We start from the raw sequence: 20852 nt of genomic DNA, 5'->3' as shown, positions 1-20852 counted from the left end.
GCTTTTAGTTGATGAGTTTGACTCGTCAACTCGTAAAGTACCGTAGAATAGAAGTACCAACATTAAATGGTAAAAAATTACATTTAATGGAATGGAGTAAAAAAAACTGATACGAAAATCGACTCTAAAATAGGGTATTATAGTTTAGTTTAGAGTGTAATTAATACGTATTACAAATTAAGTTCAGCAGAAAAATTACGTTACTGTACTTGTATTTCCATTCTGTATCAGTCGAGCTAGCTGTGCCTCCTGGCCTACTCCGCTTTGTTCGACCGTGAGAAATTCTGAACGTGAACAGGCGAAAATAGGAATGATTGTTTATGTATAAATTTATGCGTTTTCGACCTATAACTAACTAGGTAGTTTCCACCAGCGCAGCAGGGCAGACAGCGGGCGCGGCGGCGTACCTATCAAATATAGCTGGGCTAATCATTCAAAAGGCATTGAACTTTTTTTTTCTAATTATTAAAATATTGGTATGTAACTACCATATGCGTATCTACTTAACTACGAATAATATGTCACCGTCCAGGACTTCCGCCCAGATCCAGAAAAAAAAATGTTTTGTCCCAGTAATAGGCAAAGTAGGGATAATTTATAATATGATCGTTATAATATAAATAGGACTCGAGTAATGTACTGGAATAAATGAAGAGCCCAAGCGAGAGCAGCAGTCAAGCTCGCGAAGGGCGATCTTTAATCATAACCACTCTTTAAAGACTTCAAGGGTAAACAACGAAGAAGAAGAATTTACCTTATCATCATCATCTCAACAGCCTACTTGGGTCCTACTTGGGTCTAATATAAGGTACCTAGGTACATTTTATATTTCTGGGAGTTTACAAATTGACACAGAAATCTGCGTTTATCCTCGTTATCGACATAGTTTTTACGCGAAATAGTGACACATTACACAAAAACTTTCACATTAGATGAAAATAATTTAGTAGACTTGTTCTTGTAATGTATAATTTATTTATTCCACAAGCAACATCAAGTGTTACAACATTGAGAAGTATAATAATGTACATACACACAGATGCGACATTTTTTTACATTTTTATTGTTTCCATAGCAGTTTAAACATTTTATTAAACAATTTTATAACAATACCTATTTAATATCTTATTAAATAGCAATACATTTGATTGGAATGGTGAATTGTTTGGTGTATTTATTTTGTTACATTGCATTATTATATCAAGTATTTATAATTCTACTTTCAAATCAATCAATTACGATAAAGCAAATAAATTATTGTTTAGGGACAAATCACATATATGTTTAATTATATATACTTTTCTGTTGACATCGCAAAATTATTTTGTTGCTTCCTAAGATATGCTTTTTAATCACTTTTCTTTCGACTGAATTCAATTTCAGCAAGTGGCGTATTATTCGCTAGTTTAAATTGACGTAGTCCGGGCAAAATAAATTAGGGGTAGCAAATTATGGAGGCTAGTTCGGGTTTAGAATCATGTCATATTTTAGATTTATTTTTCAATAACAATACCTAGATTTAAATGATACACTATCTTAAAGACAAAGGTAAATATAATAACATTATTTTTGTAAAATACTATTCAGTACATCTTTATCGAATCGAATTAATTTAAATTGCATTTTACGCCTTTACACAAATGGATATGTAAAGTTGTTGTTGATTAATAGTGCAGTGTTAATACAAATATCACCCTTCTCAAGATATTTGAGCTGGTCATTAGTTTACTTACGGGTTTTGTGACTATCCTTTAAAATAATTTATAAAAATATGGAATAAAATATAAATAATAAGAGTTAGTAATGTGCTACTAAAATAAACAGCCATCCTATTGTAGCGTAACTAGGCTTCTAGGTTGAGCACAATAAATAATTATTGTTGTGCGGATATCTGGCTGACTGATAAATGATTATTAGGTTCATAAATAAAATACTACGTATTTACAATAGGTACATTTCCTGTCTTCCATTTTCTGCTGCTTCCACCTTTAATTCACATAGATGGCGTTGTTTTGAATTTACAACAACACATCTATTTTTATTTGGTCCACGTTCATGTCACGTTCTGATATTACGCATTCAAGTTTGAATTTCGCGCGCAAATTTTATGAGCACGTTGGACACGAAGACCGTTGTTCCTGAGTGGGCTGCGCGCGCACGGCAAGACGCGCTGAGTCGATGGGGTTCGCTTTCGCGACTAGAGAGCGTGCTACATGAGCGAAGGCCGCTTCTACATTTAGTCCGGTTTTGGCTGATGTCTCCATAAAAGCGACTTGATATTCTCTCGCCAAGCGCTGTCCTTCCTCCCGCCTCACCGCCCGCTCTAGGCCGCTATCGGATTTGTTTCCTAGAAGACGGAATGGAAGTCAATAATGGCTAAACAAAAAGGAAAGCATACACTTACCTACAAAAAGAGTTTGATAAAAAACTTTACTTGTGTATCTCTCCTCCTGTTCTCTTGATAATGTAATAGATCTGAATTGTAAAAAAATGGGTTTCGTCTACGATTCTATCAATAATATCGATTCTATCTAACGTTAAATCCTAAATTTTTAACTGCGTTGTAAAGTCAGCAAAGAGAGTGTTGAGTTGTGATTTTGTTGTGTATGAGCTTTAGCTTGTTAAAACTTCAGAAAGTTCAAACGAGGTAGACTACAAATCTAAAAAGATTTTCAAACTTATCTCACAACTTAAAGTTGAATAGATCGCAGTGTTGGATGGATATTGATAGATATCAATATCCATCCAACATTGCGATGCTGCGAACAGCCAAAGGTAGCTGGTAGCCCGTACTTAGAACTTACCCTAGAATGTTAGACGAGGCAACGACAGACATATAGCTCTAGTAGCTATATGTCTGTCGTTGCCTCGTCTAGCTCTAGTAGGTAACAAAAGCATTTCCAAGGGGATAAATAACAGCCGAATCTTTAAAATTATACGGTAAATTTTTTACGCAGACCGCTGACTTCACGGCGCCACAGTTCCAACTGTAACACGCGAAGAGAGCCTAGGCAGGCAGCCGGTATTTGCCCATGCAAACTAACCTAAAAGCATGATGACGACGTCATCCTGGGCGTACTCCCGGATCTCCCCAAGCCAGGCGCGTATATTGTCGAAGCTAGTCTTGTTTGTCACATCGTATAATAGCAGCAAAGCTGTAAATTATTAATATTTTACATTAATATAATACCTATATCATAGTAAAAGTAGGCACTTTGACTTTGATGGGAAATAAAATTAATTAGCTTTTCCCCATTTTTACGACAAAATTTAAATTTTGCAGATATTTACATTATTATAATAATCCAGAAGTTAAAGGGCCCAGAAACAATAGCCTGTTTGCATCCTACATAGATACGCCACTGAAGACAGTGGTTAACTATAACCAGGTATCTATGTAGGTACCTACTTAATCTACTATTATACGTACCAATATATAAAATAAGTAGGTTCCAACCTACGTATTTTCTAATTTTTCTTAAATACTTAATCATTAAAATTGCCGAGAATACATTACAATATCGCTGAATAGGTCGTCAAACTTTGAGGGATTACAATACAAAAACACAATTCATACAGGGATACAATTCTGGCTATTACGAGTAGGTACCTAATACAAAGAAAAGCGATTTAATTTTAATTTAACTGACAGACGGAATTTATGTCATGTAGTTCTTTCATAGTCCATGCTATATTATCAGTATCACAGTCAGTAGTGAGAAGTGGGTCGTTCACTCATTCCTATTTCAAAGTCCTACTTAAGCCACACTGTCGCTAAACAGTTTGTTAAATTTTGGCGGATTCGGTATACATTGCTGGTTTTTCTTTGTGTCAAATAATGGTTTTATTTGACACAGAAAACAACTTACTAACTACGCAATATTCACGCATTCGACTCGGATGTGCTGAGGAGTTCGGTGACAGTGTGGAGATGGTAACGATGACAACAACAAACGCAGCACATGCAAGCAACGTCATGTTTCACTTATAGTTAGTACACAAGGAGTATAGATGGCGCTATGAGATGGTTTCGATTGGTTTATTTTTTATTTATGATAGCATCAAATTGAAAATATATTATACCATGTGCATCTCTGTAGTATGCGTGTGTGACGCTGCGAAACCGCTCCTGCCCTGCTGTGTCCCAAATTTGGAGCTTCACCTTGATGCCGTCTACAGTTACCACCTTATTCTGTGGATAGATGGCGCTAGTTGTTACAAAAGTTTTTATCACTATCAAAGGATCAATTCAAGTAGTATTCATTTGAAGAAAACCAATGGAACGGAACACACAACCTACCTACTACAGAGTACGTAAGTCTTAAACACAAGAAAACATCACAGAAAATGTAGTTATATAGGTACCTAGTACTAATATGATTAGTAGGTAGTAGGCATTGAGAAAGTATGTATATTTGGTATAGTGAATGTAGGTACCTAATTTGTTGAAAAATAGGACCAGTAGTAGCAGTTAGTACTACCTATATTATTATTTCGATGACCCTATCCATTTTAGTCAGGCTCTGGTTAGTCAGAGACGATGGCAGACTCAATAAAATCATTTTCTTGCGCATTTATCTTGCCGACCAACATAACTTGCTATAAATCAAAGTGCAAAAAAAAAAACAAAACAAAATTGGGTGCGGTTGCAGCAATAAATCACTCATTCTAAAAGAGCGATTCAATCACAGCTGTCACTGGCGGAGGGCGGGAACAGAAAAAGCGCGCGAACTTCAAACACCAATGGCATGCCGTTTCGACAAGTTGGTCGAACACGTGACTGGCTCGTTTGAACTTGGAACCCTACCAGTCATTAAACTTTTAAAAATAAAACACAAACAATACAGCCATTTATTGCCTTATTAGCATGATAACTTCAAATGCATATTTGAAATTATACCGAATTGCATAAAATATTGTCCTTAGTCCTTAGTCCAATAAGTCTCATTAGTAAGGCAGAGATATTTATTGTACATTTTTAGGTAAGTACCTATATCGTATCAGTGGATAATATACATCAATTTAATCTACCCAACGCATTAATGGACTCTGAAACATCTCCGCCAAAGCCAAAAGATTTTACTTAATTGATTCAGAAACCAATATTTTTAGGCAATTTAAATGTTTGCACAACATTTTCAGATCATAATAATAGTACTTAAATACCTCTTCTCTCGTGGGTAGCCCGCACGAGATATGTTATTTTTAGGTCGATGGTTATCTTATTTTTCATCCAAATTTAATCTAAAATTTAAATGTTTTAACTACGTTAAAAATGTCGTTAACCAGACGAATATACGATTAGAAAGAAACTGAATAAAACCATCGGGAAACGGATTTCCATATTCAAAATTGAATCGAACGACGCGAGCTGTACCCGGAAGTCGATGCCGACGGTGGATATGTAGTTTCCGGATAGGAAGGTGCCATCACGGAAACGCACGAGCATGCAGGTCTTGCCGACGCCGCTGTCGCCTAGCAGCATCACCTGGAAATCATATATATTTATTTGCAACTATTTTTTATATACAAATTAGAAACATCATTTATTAGTAAATTTTCGAGGTAAATAATATAAAAATTTAAATAAGTAAGATTTTTGTTAATACATTAAAACTAAAATAGAATTCAGGAACATCTTTTAATTATTTATATTTTTTAAATTATCGGACCTTGGCTTAGAAGTTTGAAAGCTGATCAAAAATGCGGTCTTTGCCGAAAATAAATGTCACTAAATTATAACTAAGCTTTATGATCATTAATTAATTTTTATATAATTTGCACAGCTGTTACTTTTATTTCTGTTTTTTTTATAATTTGAATATTATTTGTTACTAATACTTATATTTCTGTCCACTGGCAATAGCTTTCAAAAAGTGATTTTTGTAGAAACATTGTAAAAAAAATCTTCCCATGTTAGATGGCGTGCGCTACGTATAGTACCTATCTACCGCACGCGATTATTGGCATGACTAAAAATACGGTCTCGATTTTAATCTTATAAATAGATAGAAACCAAATAATCTATCATAAATCAATAAACTACTTATCAGTAAAAGACACTTACCTTCCCAAAAACATCGTATTTATCTTCTTGCTTCACAGGATGTTCCCAGGGTTCTGTGGGTGACGGGGGCTCACTGTGAGGCATGACACCAGCTTCCTGGTCACTCTTGTCTTCATCCTCCCTCGCTTCAGGTAAGTTCCGAGCCCACGTAGGCCGCACTCTACCAACCACTACTCGCTTTTCCAACTGCCTATTTTCCATGCCGTTAGGATTCCACATTTTGAAATCGAATTCAAATTTATATCTATTTAAAACGTTTTCATTTTTAGAATATTTTTTTGTCACACAAATACAAATTAAATACTTATAATCCGTATACTTATTTATCACATCTAGATAATTCGACAGAAAAAAAAAATGGCACCAAAATCATTAAAATTTAATTTGTAATGTAACTTATATATTGGTTGTAGAACTTGCAGAGGACGCACCATTCATGTAAAATGTTCTGTTTGGTTTTAGTGTAGCTACACTGTAACAACTATAAAATTATATGTGTGGGCATTGTAATCTCAACAAGGAATGATTTGGAAACTCCTTGTGTATTTGTTTCGCAAAGGTAACAAGGTTCACCTCTAATTAAGGCTCCAAGCCATTAAGGGTTAATTTAAATTCCTGCCTCGGGCGATCGAGGAGGTTAAACGGTACTTATATCAAATCGTATAATACGGTACTTATATCATATCGTATAATACCTTTAGAGTATCAGGGTGAAACAGCTTAAAGATAAATTAAGTTCATATGATATTCTGTTTAGGCGAGACACACGTAGGAAAGTACGTAGATACCTAACAAAATTGATTTACGTAGCAATAGGTAAACGGTAAATGTAATAATGTTTGTTTGTAATATCTTTATTGTGCAAAGAACACATGTTAAATGTACATATGTAACAAGAATGTATGTTAAAAGTTATATACTCTAACAATGGGTGTGAATTGTAAATACATATTTGCATTATATTTTCGAGGCTAAAGATCTTTGTTATTCTTTTACATATACACGATATCTTGTCCAGAATAGCCGTGTCGCAGGGCAAAACAAATCCCAACTACTATATCGTTTAAATCAATAAGGCTTCGAGAGATAAACATAAAAAGCTATAGTGTCGTTATCCCAAGTTTCAACTCGTAATCAAACTATTTCAATTATACTTTGAAGGTAAACTTAGTGTAGGAGATATACCTACGCAAACACAAGTAAACTTGAGTAGTTAGGAACTTTAAGTACTTACCTAGCAATGGAGAAATTTAGTACCTTCATCCAAGAATCTTACAATAATTTTGCTGTGTATTATCCAAAAAATCAAAAGGAAATGATGAAGGAAATGTTGGATTTTATTCATTTGATTTATAATTGATCAATAAGTACATTATCTAATATATATAATCCTTATCCTTACATATTATAATACAAAGTCTTCTGCCTCGTCTGTCTGTCTGTTCACGATAAACTCAAAAACACAGATCACACATTTTCATGCGATTTTCACCAATAGATAGTGTGATTCCTGAGGTAGGTTTAGGTGTATAATTTATGTTTTACCCGAGCGAAGCCGGGACGGGCGGCTAGTATCAAATAAACATAAACTTATATCTCGGCCTAACCCAAATTAATATGTAATAGAGCTAAGGGATAGTTAGAAATTGCGTAGTTAGCAACAAATTGCTTTAAAAATGTAAGAGCAAATTTATTCGACATTTTAGAGAGGTCTGTGGCAGACGCGGCCTAATGGAGTTTCAATTTAACTTCGTCCCCAGAAAATATTAAATCTATTCCAATATTTAAAAAAATATTAAGTTCTATGTTAAGTGGAATTGACGGAATTCCAAATTACGTCCCTATCGAAATGAAAATAAGGAAAATTATAGACGAAATATTGGTTAAGCGAAATTCCTCGTAATGTTACATGTGGAGTGACATTGCCAACTGTTTTATGATTATTTTTAGGGTTTCGAAGTGCAAAAGGAAACCAAAATCTGGGTTCTCTCTATAATATACTTACTTACTATATTTCATTATCTATAGGTTCTTGGATGTTTATCTATATATGTATTTGTTATAAAATATAGTATCGTTGAGTTAGTATCCCATAACACAAGTCTCGAACTTAGTTAGCTAGGGCTAGCTCAATCTGTGTGATTTGTCCTAATATATTTATTTTTTTATAGAAATAAAAGCGGTTAATGACAGTTTTATTAAAGTCAGGTTAGTTACTCAATTATTTGTTTGTTTATAATCCTGCCTCAAACATACAAACTCACAAACGCTTACCTATTTATAATAATAGTATAGACGAACTTGCAAGCATGAAGACCATGTCTAATTTAAATGAAATTTTGTGAAGTGACTTGGAAAGAGGTGTTAGGCTACATTCCTACAAAGGTACACGGTCCATTTTTACCGAAATTACGGGACATATTTTTTACCAGACATCATCAATGAGTGTAGCTTTTACAAATAAAATACTAGCATTCGATAACTAGCGACCCGCCCCGGTTTAGTCTGGGTGCAGTATTATGCGTATGTCATATACTATAAACCTTCCTCTTGAATCACTCTATCTAAAAAACCCGCATTAAAATCCGTTGCTAGTTTAAAGATACATACATAGAGACATACATACATAGTTGCATACATAGAGACAGATAGACGCGCGACGGCGGGAAGCGACTTTGTTTTATACTATGCAATAATTTTGTATGCCTTTTCACCAAAAACGACTATTTGTTTAAAAAACAAACGCAACAATGTATACGACTGCTGCAGAAATATATGTGTTTCCCGCCATTACATAACAAAACATTTTTCAAAAGGAGATACGAGTATTCAATAATACCCCGGAGCAGTCAAGTGGCTCTCCCAAAACCCTTAAAACGGCAAATTTTCCTGTGGCGGATCCCTTTTGTTAATTACCTTTACGTCATTTTTAGGGATGTTTATGTTTACTTTTCATAACAATGTAATGTTATTAAATAATGTGTTGGGGAGTTTTCAAAGGGATTCGAAGTTTGCTCTGCGTTTGTATTAAAATTTACATTAGGTTTAACATGCTGAAGTTTTTGGCAGGTGCAAGTACCGTAATACTTACGAAAACAGAAGCTTATAATTTTAATAATTAAAATGTTTCGAAAATTTGTACTAATTCTGTAAATAGATATAAAGGAAATTGAAACAAATTTCAATTATTGTTTTGGAATAAGACAGTTACCGTGAAAAATTGCATTTTTACCCCTGATATTATTATATTTCTTGGAGAGGTACATTTTTTCTTCCAACTCAGAGTAACTCAATATTCGAAGGCTAAACTGTTTAAAATCTCGAGAGCGTATCGTAGATACTTTACTTTGTACAATAGTACCCCCTCCTATCCCCCGCTTCTCCCCTCTATTACGTAAATTTTCATTTGTAGCCACTCTGAAATGTATAGATTATAGAGAGATATAAGTATATAGAGTGTAAGTTAGTTAATGATATTTGTATATCACTCCAAAAGTAACTTGTATACGAGTAACTTATGTACGGAAAATTTTCTTTGATTTATTTTAGTGTACACGATTCATTTTTGGCCTATATCAACCTACTGCTGGGTATAGGTCTCCCTCTTTTCCCGTCACTTTTTTCGTTCCTGTGTCTCATCTATCGCTTTCCCGTGATGTTGAATATATGTCATTTGACCAACGAGCTGAGTACTCAATTACATTTTCCTTCCCTACATTTTTCTTTATACATTTTTTGATAAAATATAGGAAAATTAAAAATATTTGAGAATTAGGTTACTCAATTGTTAATTAAACTTTAGGTGAACGTAGTTAGGTTTTATTTGCAGAAGAAACGAAATGAAATATGAAGCAGGAATATAAACCTGTAATGGTTTCATTGTCAAAGGAAAAATACTTTATATTAAACTGAGTTTCGAAATACTTAGCATTGTACATTTCAAAAAATCGTTTGCGAAAAATAATCTGAGACACAAAAGATACTGTAAATCCTGGGAAATGAAGCCACCGTAAAGAAAAAAGCGAAGGTTTTCCAACAAAAGGTCAAATCAAAATACTTCGTATTAGGCATATTATTATACAGATTGAATACAACAAAATTTTAATTAAACCCCCAGATTGTGGTACACTATAGCTATCTACATATAGCTACTCAAATAAAACATTATTCATGTTATAAATTTACGAGGGTTAATTATTGTATTGAATTTCGATACTTTGTCACCCAATATCTACTAGGCTTATTTTCATGGAATTTGGTACACCGAAACTAGGTTCTACTGTTGAAAAAGCCGTAACGGTAACAAATAGACACTTAATCCCATTTTTCTGACGGGAACAAAACCCCAGTCTAGCTTATAGATTATACAAAACTGATACTACGATAAATGAAATCTCGAATGTAGGATCTGGAATATTCGTTTTATTTTTATCGTCCTCAAATATTGAATTTGAATTATTCGTTCACAAAATGCCCGCTGAAATGCATTACTGACGCGCGAATTTCGTTTCCGAGGTTAAAGTGTGGAAAAGAGGATGTGATATGATATTCTCTCTTCGAGTTTGTGTAATAAGCTTTCGTGAATTGAGTGTATATAAATATGTATGAAAGGTTTCAACAAAGTTGGTACTTACATCGGCTTAGAATTGTTTAAAAAGAATGATGTTTTCGTTATTTTCTTATATTCTGCGTGTCCCTGGATACGTTCGAAGCGTTAACCGCGTTAAGCGCAACTAAACAATTTTCAAACATAGCAAGAACATTTTCAATTAAAGTTTCTTTGAAATAAAAAAAAAATATTAGTATCCGTTCAGCCGCTTGGCTGCTACGATGCCATGGACAGACCTACAAATACACAGACACGTTCAACTTCTAACTCCCCTTCTTCTGTCGTTGGAGGTTAATAAGGGATTAACTAGAAAGCGTGACAGACAGACACCCTGTGTACCGGTCCAGTTTGGTCGATAACCGAATTATGGGCTCTTAGCGAAGATAAACTGTTTACTAGGCACTAACTAGTCACACTGAGTTACTAGGGATGGGAAAATTGAATCGATAAGTATATAATACTTATCGATTTTATATAGTTATTTTAATTATAACTATTTTTGTTACGGAAGATAATCATGAAATTACTTATGTAAATCTCTCTTTTCTCCAAAAAAATCTTTAAAGAAATAACTTTATTTTTTTAGCAATACGTTGAATATGGCATTTTGAAAGGAACGAGGAAAAATAGTAAGTACACATTTATGTACCTACTCACTTATTCTTATTATGGTATAATTTTGTAAAGCCAAGATTTTACTGATTTGTAGTGGTGCACGGTATAAATGATTAAATACTTACCTACATAGGTTTCATCGATACACCCTGAGTAACCCCACCTTCATTAATGAACAGACTTTTCGTATGTTCATTAATTATTTTACGCAGTCATGTGTAATCCTACCGAAATATTATTTTACGGCGAGTCAGTGGTAATATTAAACACGATACACAGGTAGCTTGTTACACATCAGCCAAATTTTCGTAGTTTTGGATGATGACACAGAGCAAGTATCAAAAATAATACCATAGATACCTGTACAGTTCTAAATTTGTATTTTATGTTAATTCTAGATACGTATAAAAACAAAGGTATTTCAAATAGGTACTTTATTGACCAAAACTTTCAAATGTGGCAAAGAAAAATAAAAGAGTCATCGAAAATTTCAAAATAAAATTCAGTGCTGAAATGTTTCAGCTTGATCGGCTTTCAATATCGACTGCAAAGGGACTTTCTATAGATATTGGTAGGTTGTACACGAATGAGGTGGCCACTTTTCTGAAAATTCAATGCGGGACAGCTTCTACCAAGCTTTTTTGTTGGCTTGTAAGTAATCCATTCTAATATTACAAAGAGAAAATGTTTGTATTTTTGTTTGTAATGAATAAACTCAGACACAGAGACCAAAACTTCAGGAAACAAAAGGCTACTTTTTTATTATGTATATTATATGTATTGATTTACCTGAGCGAAGCCGAAACGGATCACTACTTTAAAAAAAAATAGTATCGTGCTTCAATAGCATCATTCGAACGACTAGACTTGCAAGACTCTCCCGTGGAATTATTTTTTTTATCGTTTGTTTTGGAATATAATATTATTTTATTATCAATGATGGAGAGGCGGTTGTACTGTACACACTATACACGAAATGTTTCAATGCACTCCACTAGCGAGGTCTGGACCAATGAATTTACAAAACAACGTAACATTATTTTGGAATGAATGAATTTTTGGCTTCGTATATGATTTTTTTTTTCATAGAAAGAAAGATAAATCGCTGATGATTTGGTTGATTAGGTTAGAACAAAACTTTGAATTCTAATCATTGTTCTAAAAAATCATTGACACACAAAACAACAAAAAAAAACCAAAACGCATAAATATATACATATTATATACTAGCTTTTGCCCACAGCTTCGCCCGCGTGAATTTCATAGCACAATCTCAGTATTTTTTTTATCGCGTACTCTGTAAGACTGGTAAACATATATGATTCAAATTCGCATTTTTTCTCATCTTTAGTTCAATTTTCTGTTTCCCGCTGCGTGTTTCGTCCCGTAAACTTGTCCAATCCTATGTAATGTAAAGTAGATATCCCGTACCGTTTCCTGCCATCATGTTTTTTGCAATGTGTCCCGCCCTGTTTCCCACTACGTGTCTCCTTCCCATTTCCCGCTTCTACTCCCACTCCCGCTTTCTGCAACGCGTGCCGTCCCATTTTCCATGACGTTTTACGTCCCGGTTTTTTATTAACCACAAACGTAAATTAAACATTTTTTGTATTTACTATTACTGTTATTTACTACAATAAGTAAGTGTGCCAATTTTCAGCTTTTTATCTTGAATTGTATTAAGTCCCATAAAATCTTTCACTTCCCTTATAAAGGGGTTGAGGGTTTTTAGATAAACCTGAAACACGTATTCATTACTTTGTTGTAAACAACCAACATCAAAACTTTCAAGTCACTAACTTTAACGGTGTAGAAATTTCAAATTTACAGTTTTTCACCCCTTTCACCCCCTTCGGAGTAGAATTTCTAAAAATCCTCCCTTAGTGCTCACCTACACTCACCTACATGTCAAATTTCAGCTTCCCGCCCATCAGTTTCGGGTGTACGTTGTCTGTCAATCAGTCAGTCAGTCAAGAGTTTTATACTGATATATTGATACATATTGCGCCCATTATATCTATATCAGACTTTAATAGATAAAAACAATTTGTTTATATTCTGTTTACACCTTTCTACAAACATTTTAAGTAAATCGGCTCCGTGGATTGTTATTTTAATTTTCCTACAGGATCCCCCTCATTTTCCGGAATGAAATGTCTATAAGATGTTAACCCGGGATTCCGAGGAATTTTTGATTCATAATTAGTTTTTCAATTATCCTACTGGAACCTGACCATTACCGGGATGAAATGTATCTAATTTTCCTACAGGACCCTCCTCATTTTCCGGGATGAAATGTCTATAAGATGTTTACCCGGGATTTTAAGGCATTTTTTATTCATAATTAGTTTTTCAATTACCCTACGGGAACCTGACCATTTACCGGGATGAAATGTATCTAAGATGTTAACCCGGTATATAAGGTACCTACATACCAAATTTCAAGCAAATCGGTCAAGTAGATTTCGAGTGATACGCGTTCAGACAGACATACAGACAGACAGACAGACAAAAATTTCCAAAACTATATTTTCGTCATCTATATCAGCAACTAAGTATATTAAACAAATTTGACCTTTCTTCAATTTTATTATATGTATTGATGTAATTTGGGTTATTTATTTGTCATTATACATTAAAACGGAAACTAAACAGGTAATGGGGTTTATAAATAAATTTAGAGCCTTAGAGAACTAAATAATCCCCAGTGACTTGAGGGATACTTGGCATCAAGATATAATGTATGTACTAGTTCAATGGATAGTTGGCATTTATTTCCGAGCATTGCCACCGGTCTTGCAGTAAAGAACTTTGTATAAATTCTTCCACACGAATCGATAAGATATTAAGAGTTCCGTTTCCTTTTATGGCAAGGAACTCTAAAAGAAGATAAGTTTGACAAACCAAAGATATTTGAAAACCTCCATTTGCTTTTTATTTAGATAAGTAATGCTATATTTAATAGGCTAGTTGCCATCAAATCAGATCAGATACTTTTTTTCGTGTTTCAAAAACAAAAAATATAAGTATGGGGCCAAAAATCGTTACATTTATAATGAGGAATAAAAAAACTATAAAATAAAACTGATCAATTAGAAAGACATTTTATTATCGTGTTTCATTATGTGAATTGACATACATTGTTCGTATCAATTTAGCCAAGACTATCATAGTTAAGTTTGAAGCGTTAGTCTGCTAGTAAGCTTGCTTCCCGGTTGCTTGCAGTCCGGTTCCTTCCTTAGCCATTGAGCGTAGGAGCCCAGGGTCCGCTTTCTTACTTTTTCGTCAATTAATTAATACTTTAGGATGCTAAAACCATATAGATACAAAATAGTATCAGGGCAGTAGTCGTATAGTAGAGGATCGAACCGTAAGAATCGTAAAACAAAACGAGTTGGTTCTCATTCCAACACGATTCCGACTTCGGTGAGAGATTTATTAAGCCGAAGCTAATTAAAAAATAAGAATATTCTGAAGCTTTGAATAGAACTTCTTTTAATTTTACCCTGATAATGTTCACTAGTGATGATTATCACTATCACTACATGATATAAAACAATTTTTTTTCTGTTTGCCTCTCTGTCCCTATGTAATTAGATCTTTAAAACTTAGCAACGGATTTTAACGCGGGTTTTTTAAATATTTAGTTACAGACATACTAATAATATGTACCGATTATGAGACCATCTTATAGATTTTGCTATAACTAATTCAAACAATCCAGTTATTCTGCACTGAATCAGAATGCGAAGTTGTTTCCCGAACTCATTAAAAGCACGCGCAATTCCAGGAACCGGGAAGCAATCCGCTGCTGAAATGTTAGTTCACTCAAATTGCCAAGCCAATTTTTATGAAATTTGGTATTCAGATAGCTGACAACATTTATAGGGTACTTTTAGTACTGAAAGTACGCGATTCCCCAGGATTTGGTCAAAAAGTTAGATATTCAATGGCGGTTTATAAAGTAGATTATGACGCTACATACAGATATTACTAGGTTTTTTAAATAATTACGCGCGTTGTTTCTCGAGTAATTATTTTCAGTTGCTATAATTTCATAATTCATTGTGAAACATAACTGAAAGATGGTAATAATGTTAATCATTAAATAAAAAGTGAAAGCTAGTCTTGTATTTATTTATTTTTTTATTATTTAGTACTGTTTAATTTAAGATTTTGCTTGACCTTTTCCAGTTTCAAAAAAGACAATTTCACAAAGACAAAGGCAAAATGCTGGATTTTATGGCGATGATGAAATGAAAATACGATAGAGATATCAAGTTTTTTTTTTAAATTTCTTTTCATCACAAAATTCTTGAGTGTAAAAGATAAAAGAAATCCATACGGTCTGTCTGTCTATCTGTCTGTCTGTTCCGCTTTCTCGGCTAAACCGATGGACCGATTTTGATGATATTTGGTATGCATGTAGTTAAAGACACCCGTTCAAACATAGGCTACTTTTTATTCAAATACTAACCCCCTAATTACTATAATGTATGAAAATCGTGTATGTACCGTTAGCGCAGAGAAATTCATGCGGGCGAGACCGCGGGTCATAGCTAGTAGTCTATACTATTATATATCATAGCTATAACTAACACACATAAGCACGCGCACCCGATTTGCCTCGGCCCACTGATTTTATGGCTATTTTTACCCAACGAGGGTTGAGTGGGGTCGCCGGGTAAAGACAGGGGTACAAAATATCCCGAGTATAAACGGAGAGCTCGCTGTACCCATATTTTAATGAATTAATTTTAACTCGTTTACATTATAAGTATATTGCCTACTTGGTTGTATAAATATTTAAATATGTTAGACATCGCGTAATATCATCATTTGCGAGTAATATATATAAATAAAATAATTGACCCCGGTCACGTTAGATGAGATTGTATTAATTACTTTTTCCTCGATCCTTATAAAATCGAAAATAATTTTTTTAAGTACCTAATATTTGATAACTCTGGGTCTCACAAATATTTTTACATTTGAATATCGGTTTTCAACTGTTTTAATGGAAAATGTAGAATATTCTTTTATATACTTAGGTACTATTTCTGTATAGTCGCTATTTTATGATGTAAGGCAGCAGAGCAAAATGTCGACACAATAGCCTTATTTGTAAACCACTTAGCGGGAGTCACTTGGCCTTTTCGCTGATTAACAAGTCCATCTTTAATTTATTTGGCAGCTGATATATCATTAAAAAAAAACGTTATTGATTCCGCGTGAATAGATATAATTACTTCGATTATGGAACATTTTGCATGCCCGGCATCCTAGGTGAGCGGCAAACGCGACAAAGCAGCACGATGTGACGCGTAAAGTCAACATTAATATCATTGAATGTATAGTATAATATTTACATTTGTGTGAACTCATGTTATTGTGACACCCTGTGATCATTCATACCAGTATCGCGTCGCGTAGGGTTCCGCCCAATCCGCCGCTTATGCAGACAGAATCATTTCCTACTAAGTAATTCGTGGTGGTGTCAGATTTTATTCAAGTAGCTTTGACATTTGTCATGACTTTTACGACTATGGCCATCTAGTGGCAAGTAGTCGACACAAATATGAACTAAATAGTCTGATAGTGTACAGACACTATCAGACTATTTAGTTCATTTTTATGTCTGTACTTACGCTTCACCGGAAAAATATGTAAGAAAACTATATGCATCAGACGGTTTGGAATAAAAACTCACGTGGTACGTGTAGGATTCGAATTTGGGTCGATTCAATCACAGACGGACGTTTTAACCATTGGATCGCTTCGAAGGGTTATATTATTTTCGTCAGATAATATTATGTTAACGGGTATATCGAAATGTTTACCGGGTTGATCCCGAAAAGCCTGTTCAAATAGACCCGGCGGGGTGCACACGATCAAAGTGAATTACTTGTTTGTGCTTGACACATCTCAGAGGTAGCATCGATCTGATCACGCGTTACATTTAAATAATACCAAGAATATCAATGTTATCAGTTAAAGGTAACACGTCAGTTTATTTTGTCTATTAAATTTGAATACTGACAAGGCTCTCTTGCTCCAGGCAATTTTGACGTTAACTTTAAACTACACATAACAACGCAAAGTAAGCCATTTTGTCTAATCGGCGGCGGCACGCAAGTTAAATTTAAAGTTAAAGTTGACTTGAGCAACTGAGATTAAGTATTCGCCACGTGTAAATGACGCTTTTCACCCCAAGTGGAAACTTCAAAATCGATTATTGGTTACTTACGCTTTTAAAGAATAATCATTCACAAGTTTGGGGTTTTGGAATGGTATCTGGACCATATTTTTTACAAACCAAGTACATTCTGTTGCTTGTTAAGTTACTCTGTCTAGACTTCTACTTTGTGCTCATAGATTTATTAATTTATTTAAATGAAAATGTTTCTCCTAATGAGCCATTTTTAGCAAAGAGCGTTCTTAGAGGCAATTTCTTTTAATTAAGCTTAGCTTTCTTAGTTTTTGTAGCACGCTATGCTGAGCTTTTTTGTGGGTAACAAAAAGAAACTCAAATAACGACTTGAAAATACCTATTACCTTTTGTTTTCCATTCTTTTGAGCAAACAACTAGGGATCTATTACAGCGGATGTTTGTTTAATAGCAGAGTCTCATGTTTCTTCAGCTTTCTTTATTTACATGCGGGTTGAGAATGTGTTTAATTACATGAGAAAATTTAGACCTAATTTAGTTATGTCAAATATACCTAAAATAATTCTTAGCTATTCTTATTTTGTAAGCTTCAGAAAAATCGATGTTCTCAGTATTCGCATTTTTCGCATTTTTTTCACTGCACTAATTAATTCTAATAGTAGTAGCCTATGAAACTGATGATATCCAATAAATATCTACATATCACTAACTAAATATTTTTTTATTCTCCCATAAAATTGGCCGATTATTGTTGTGTCAAATATTTAAAAAAAAAACTAGAAGGGATTCGAACAAATATCAAGTTACTGTAGCTAAATTTGGCGGATTAATTAACACACTAATCTAAATAACAATAGGTAACATCTGTGTGATTACGTGAACAGCTCATGTGGCTTTCCTTTGATCATTTATGATCATGCAAGAATCAAACCGTGCCTCTAACCAAATCCTGTAAGTAGATACTTACATACGAGTAGCTTAATCTTTTTTAGTATGGAATAGTAACAACATTTGCTAGTAAGCCGTAATACTTTCAGTGCAGGTACCATTATTTGCTTGCAAATAAAGTTTAAAAAAAAATATTTTCAGAGAAATTGCTATTCTCATCGTGATTCATCCAAAATAAACGCGTATGTTTCAGCTCAATCGGCTGAAGATAATCTGCTTCAGACGAATTTATTTTGCACATTATATTACCTTGTAATAATTGATACCTATCCATCAATATGGCCTAAACTCAACGAGAATTTTGTTTCTGAACATTAAATGGATCTTAAAAGATTATAAGTCTTAAATTACTAAGAGACAGAGTCCCGCGTAGTGAGTGACGGTAACACAATATATAAACTTTTCTCTAAAATTAATAAGCAACATGGCGGCGGCTAACATTGATCAACATCAACTAGTAACTTCTCGATTAACAACAACTAATTTTGTTCTACTCTCAGCGTCAATTGTTTGCAAGTTTTGAAACAATGGCAGTTCGAAGCTAGTCGGCATTTTTGGATATGAAAAGCTACATTTTTGATACAAAATTTAACAACAACGTTATCTAATAATTCAAAGCAAGAATTTTTTAAAGATTTATTACTAAAAATCCACCAAAAGTTCCGTCATAAATTACTTAAACATAAAGTTTGTGCATGTGATATAATTTCTCAATAACGATCCGAGGAAAAATCCTTTTCATTCTAAAAAAGATAACTTGGTCGGATAGCTAATAAAAACTCAACAAGGCAGTTTGAAATTCATATAATCTGATCAGAGAATTTTGATGAGATAACATTTTTTATGTAAATAATGATCTATAGAAGTAATTGCATGTTATGTAAATGGGATAAGTAATGTATAGTTTAAAATTGTATTTTTTATAATTTACTACATGAAAATCGATAGTAAGTAACGAAAACTGGAGCCTTTTTTTAAATTATTTGGTTCTTCAGCATTATTTTATCTACATGGAACAATAAAAATAAGCGTTCACTGGCTGAAAATATTTGAGTTAAAAGTAAACAATTTTGAATTGAATTTGAATATCGAATTTGGCTGTTGACTTTTGACCGCTCGCCACGCGTTCCCGCACAACTTTTGTTTTCCAATTATTAATTTCCCTGTCAAAATACTTTGCAACCATTTTGCAACTGTCAGTTCGGTACACAGTTTTTTGAAATCAAACTATGACCAATTTGTGGCGTTTTGCTCAATTGTAAATTAAACTCAGTGAATACATTCTAAAGAAAGTTTTACCCTTTTATCAGTGGTTAAAATAAATGTGTATTAGCTACATGATTTAAACCGCCATAGAGTGTTGTATATTTTTTATACTTAAACAACAACACAAGACTACATAACGTGTATTAACAATAAATTTTACTAAAAAGTTCGTTTGCAATAAATAAGTGTACTTATTTCGATTTAATCAAAACCATAATAGATACCTATGTGGGCACGTAGTGCATGAGAATTCTTTGAAAGTTCAACCGTCGTTCGATGAAAAATATCAAAAATCAAAATAATTTATTGATTCTGATCAAAATTTCCGTTTCCAAGTAAATATTTTGAAATAATTTGGCCCAAAGCATGGTCACGTGGGATTTCAAAAATATCAGTGTTTTCCTTCTACATTAGGTAATACCATTTTCACATTAGTGACACGAGTAACTTAACAATAACTTAGTTACCATACAACCAACAAGCCAAAGTACCTATGTCATAAGTTTAACACTCATAAAAGTGATCAACTTTATAAATCAACCGACCACCAAGGTTAATGTATCTATCGAAAAACGTACATAGAAGTAAAGAAAAATTTAGTCGATAAAATTGTTTTTAACCCATGACGACAGAAGGAAGGGAGTTATAAATTTACTGTCTATCTGTATGCCTGTCTGTGGCATCATAGAAGGAAAAAGAATGAATCGAATTTGATCTAGATTTTTTCATTTGAAAGACAATTTAATCGAGAGTGTTCTTAACTATGTTTGAAAAATGTGTGTTTAGAATCTATAAGCTCTTTTCTAGCAGATGAGAGGATGCCAAAAACTTCGGAGTCGGAAGTTTCTTAAAATTTTAAGTTATTATCTACCATGGAATTAATAGGTACTACGGTACAAGGAAGTACTTACTAAATCCATGATTATCTCTTTATCGATTTGTTGTCTTTTATCAATGAGACTGGTATTACTTGAATGTTTCAAAACAATTACTTGGTAACAAGTTGATAAACAATAAACGACACAGGGAAATGTGCAGTGGAAATAGAGGAAATGCTGGTAACGTCAAAGGCGGCATTCAGAGTTGTGTTATTTAGTCCGGCTGTTTGTTTGCTAGACATTCGTGTTCAAAGGGGTTTCAGGAAAACCTGAAATGCTCAGATTTGATGCAATCAAGGA

General features: G+C 33.7%; 1 protein-coding gene across 5 annotated transcripts in view; it reads right to left on the bottom strand.

Moving 5' to 3' along the window:
- Window positions 1–955: 955 nt before the first annotated feature.
- The window catches only part of LOC128683783 (ras-related protein Rab-37-like), a 36126-nt gene continuing 16229 nt past the window's right edge, over window positions 956–20852 (bottom strand). For 2 of the 5 annotated variants that reach the window (XM_053769729.1, XM_053769730.1), the window contains exons 2-6: window positions 6068–6399; window positions 5378–5488; window positions 4084–4192; window positions 3045–3155; window positions 956–2347 (exon numbers count right to left, since the gene is read on the bottom strand). In XM_053769729.1, the coding sequence (XP_053625704.1) occupies window positions 2106–2347; window positions 3045–3155; window positions 4084–4192; window positions 5378–5488; window positions 6068–6286 (792 nt within the window). In that variant the 5' untranslated portion in view covers window positions 6287–6399 and the 3' untranslated portion in view covers window positions 956–2105. The remainder of the gene's footprint in view (window positions 2348–3044; window positions 3156–4083; window positions 4193–5377; window positions 5489–6067; window positions 6400–20852) is intronic. The other 3 variants (XM_053769731.1, XM_053769733.2, XM_053769732.2) reach the window with 3 other exon arrangements.

The sequence above is a fragment of the Plodia interpunctella genome, chromosome 3, assembly GCF_027563975.2.
Source record: "Plodia interpunctella isolate USDA-ARS_2022_Savannah chromosome 3, ilPloInte3.2, whole genome shotgun sequence".
NCBI lineage: Eukaryota > Metazoa > Arthropoda > Insecta > Lepidoptera > Pyralidae > Plodia > Plodia interpunctella.
This window is presented reverse-complemented; position numbering and strand designations above follow the sequence as displayed.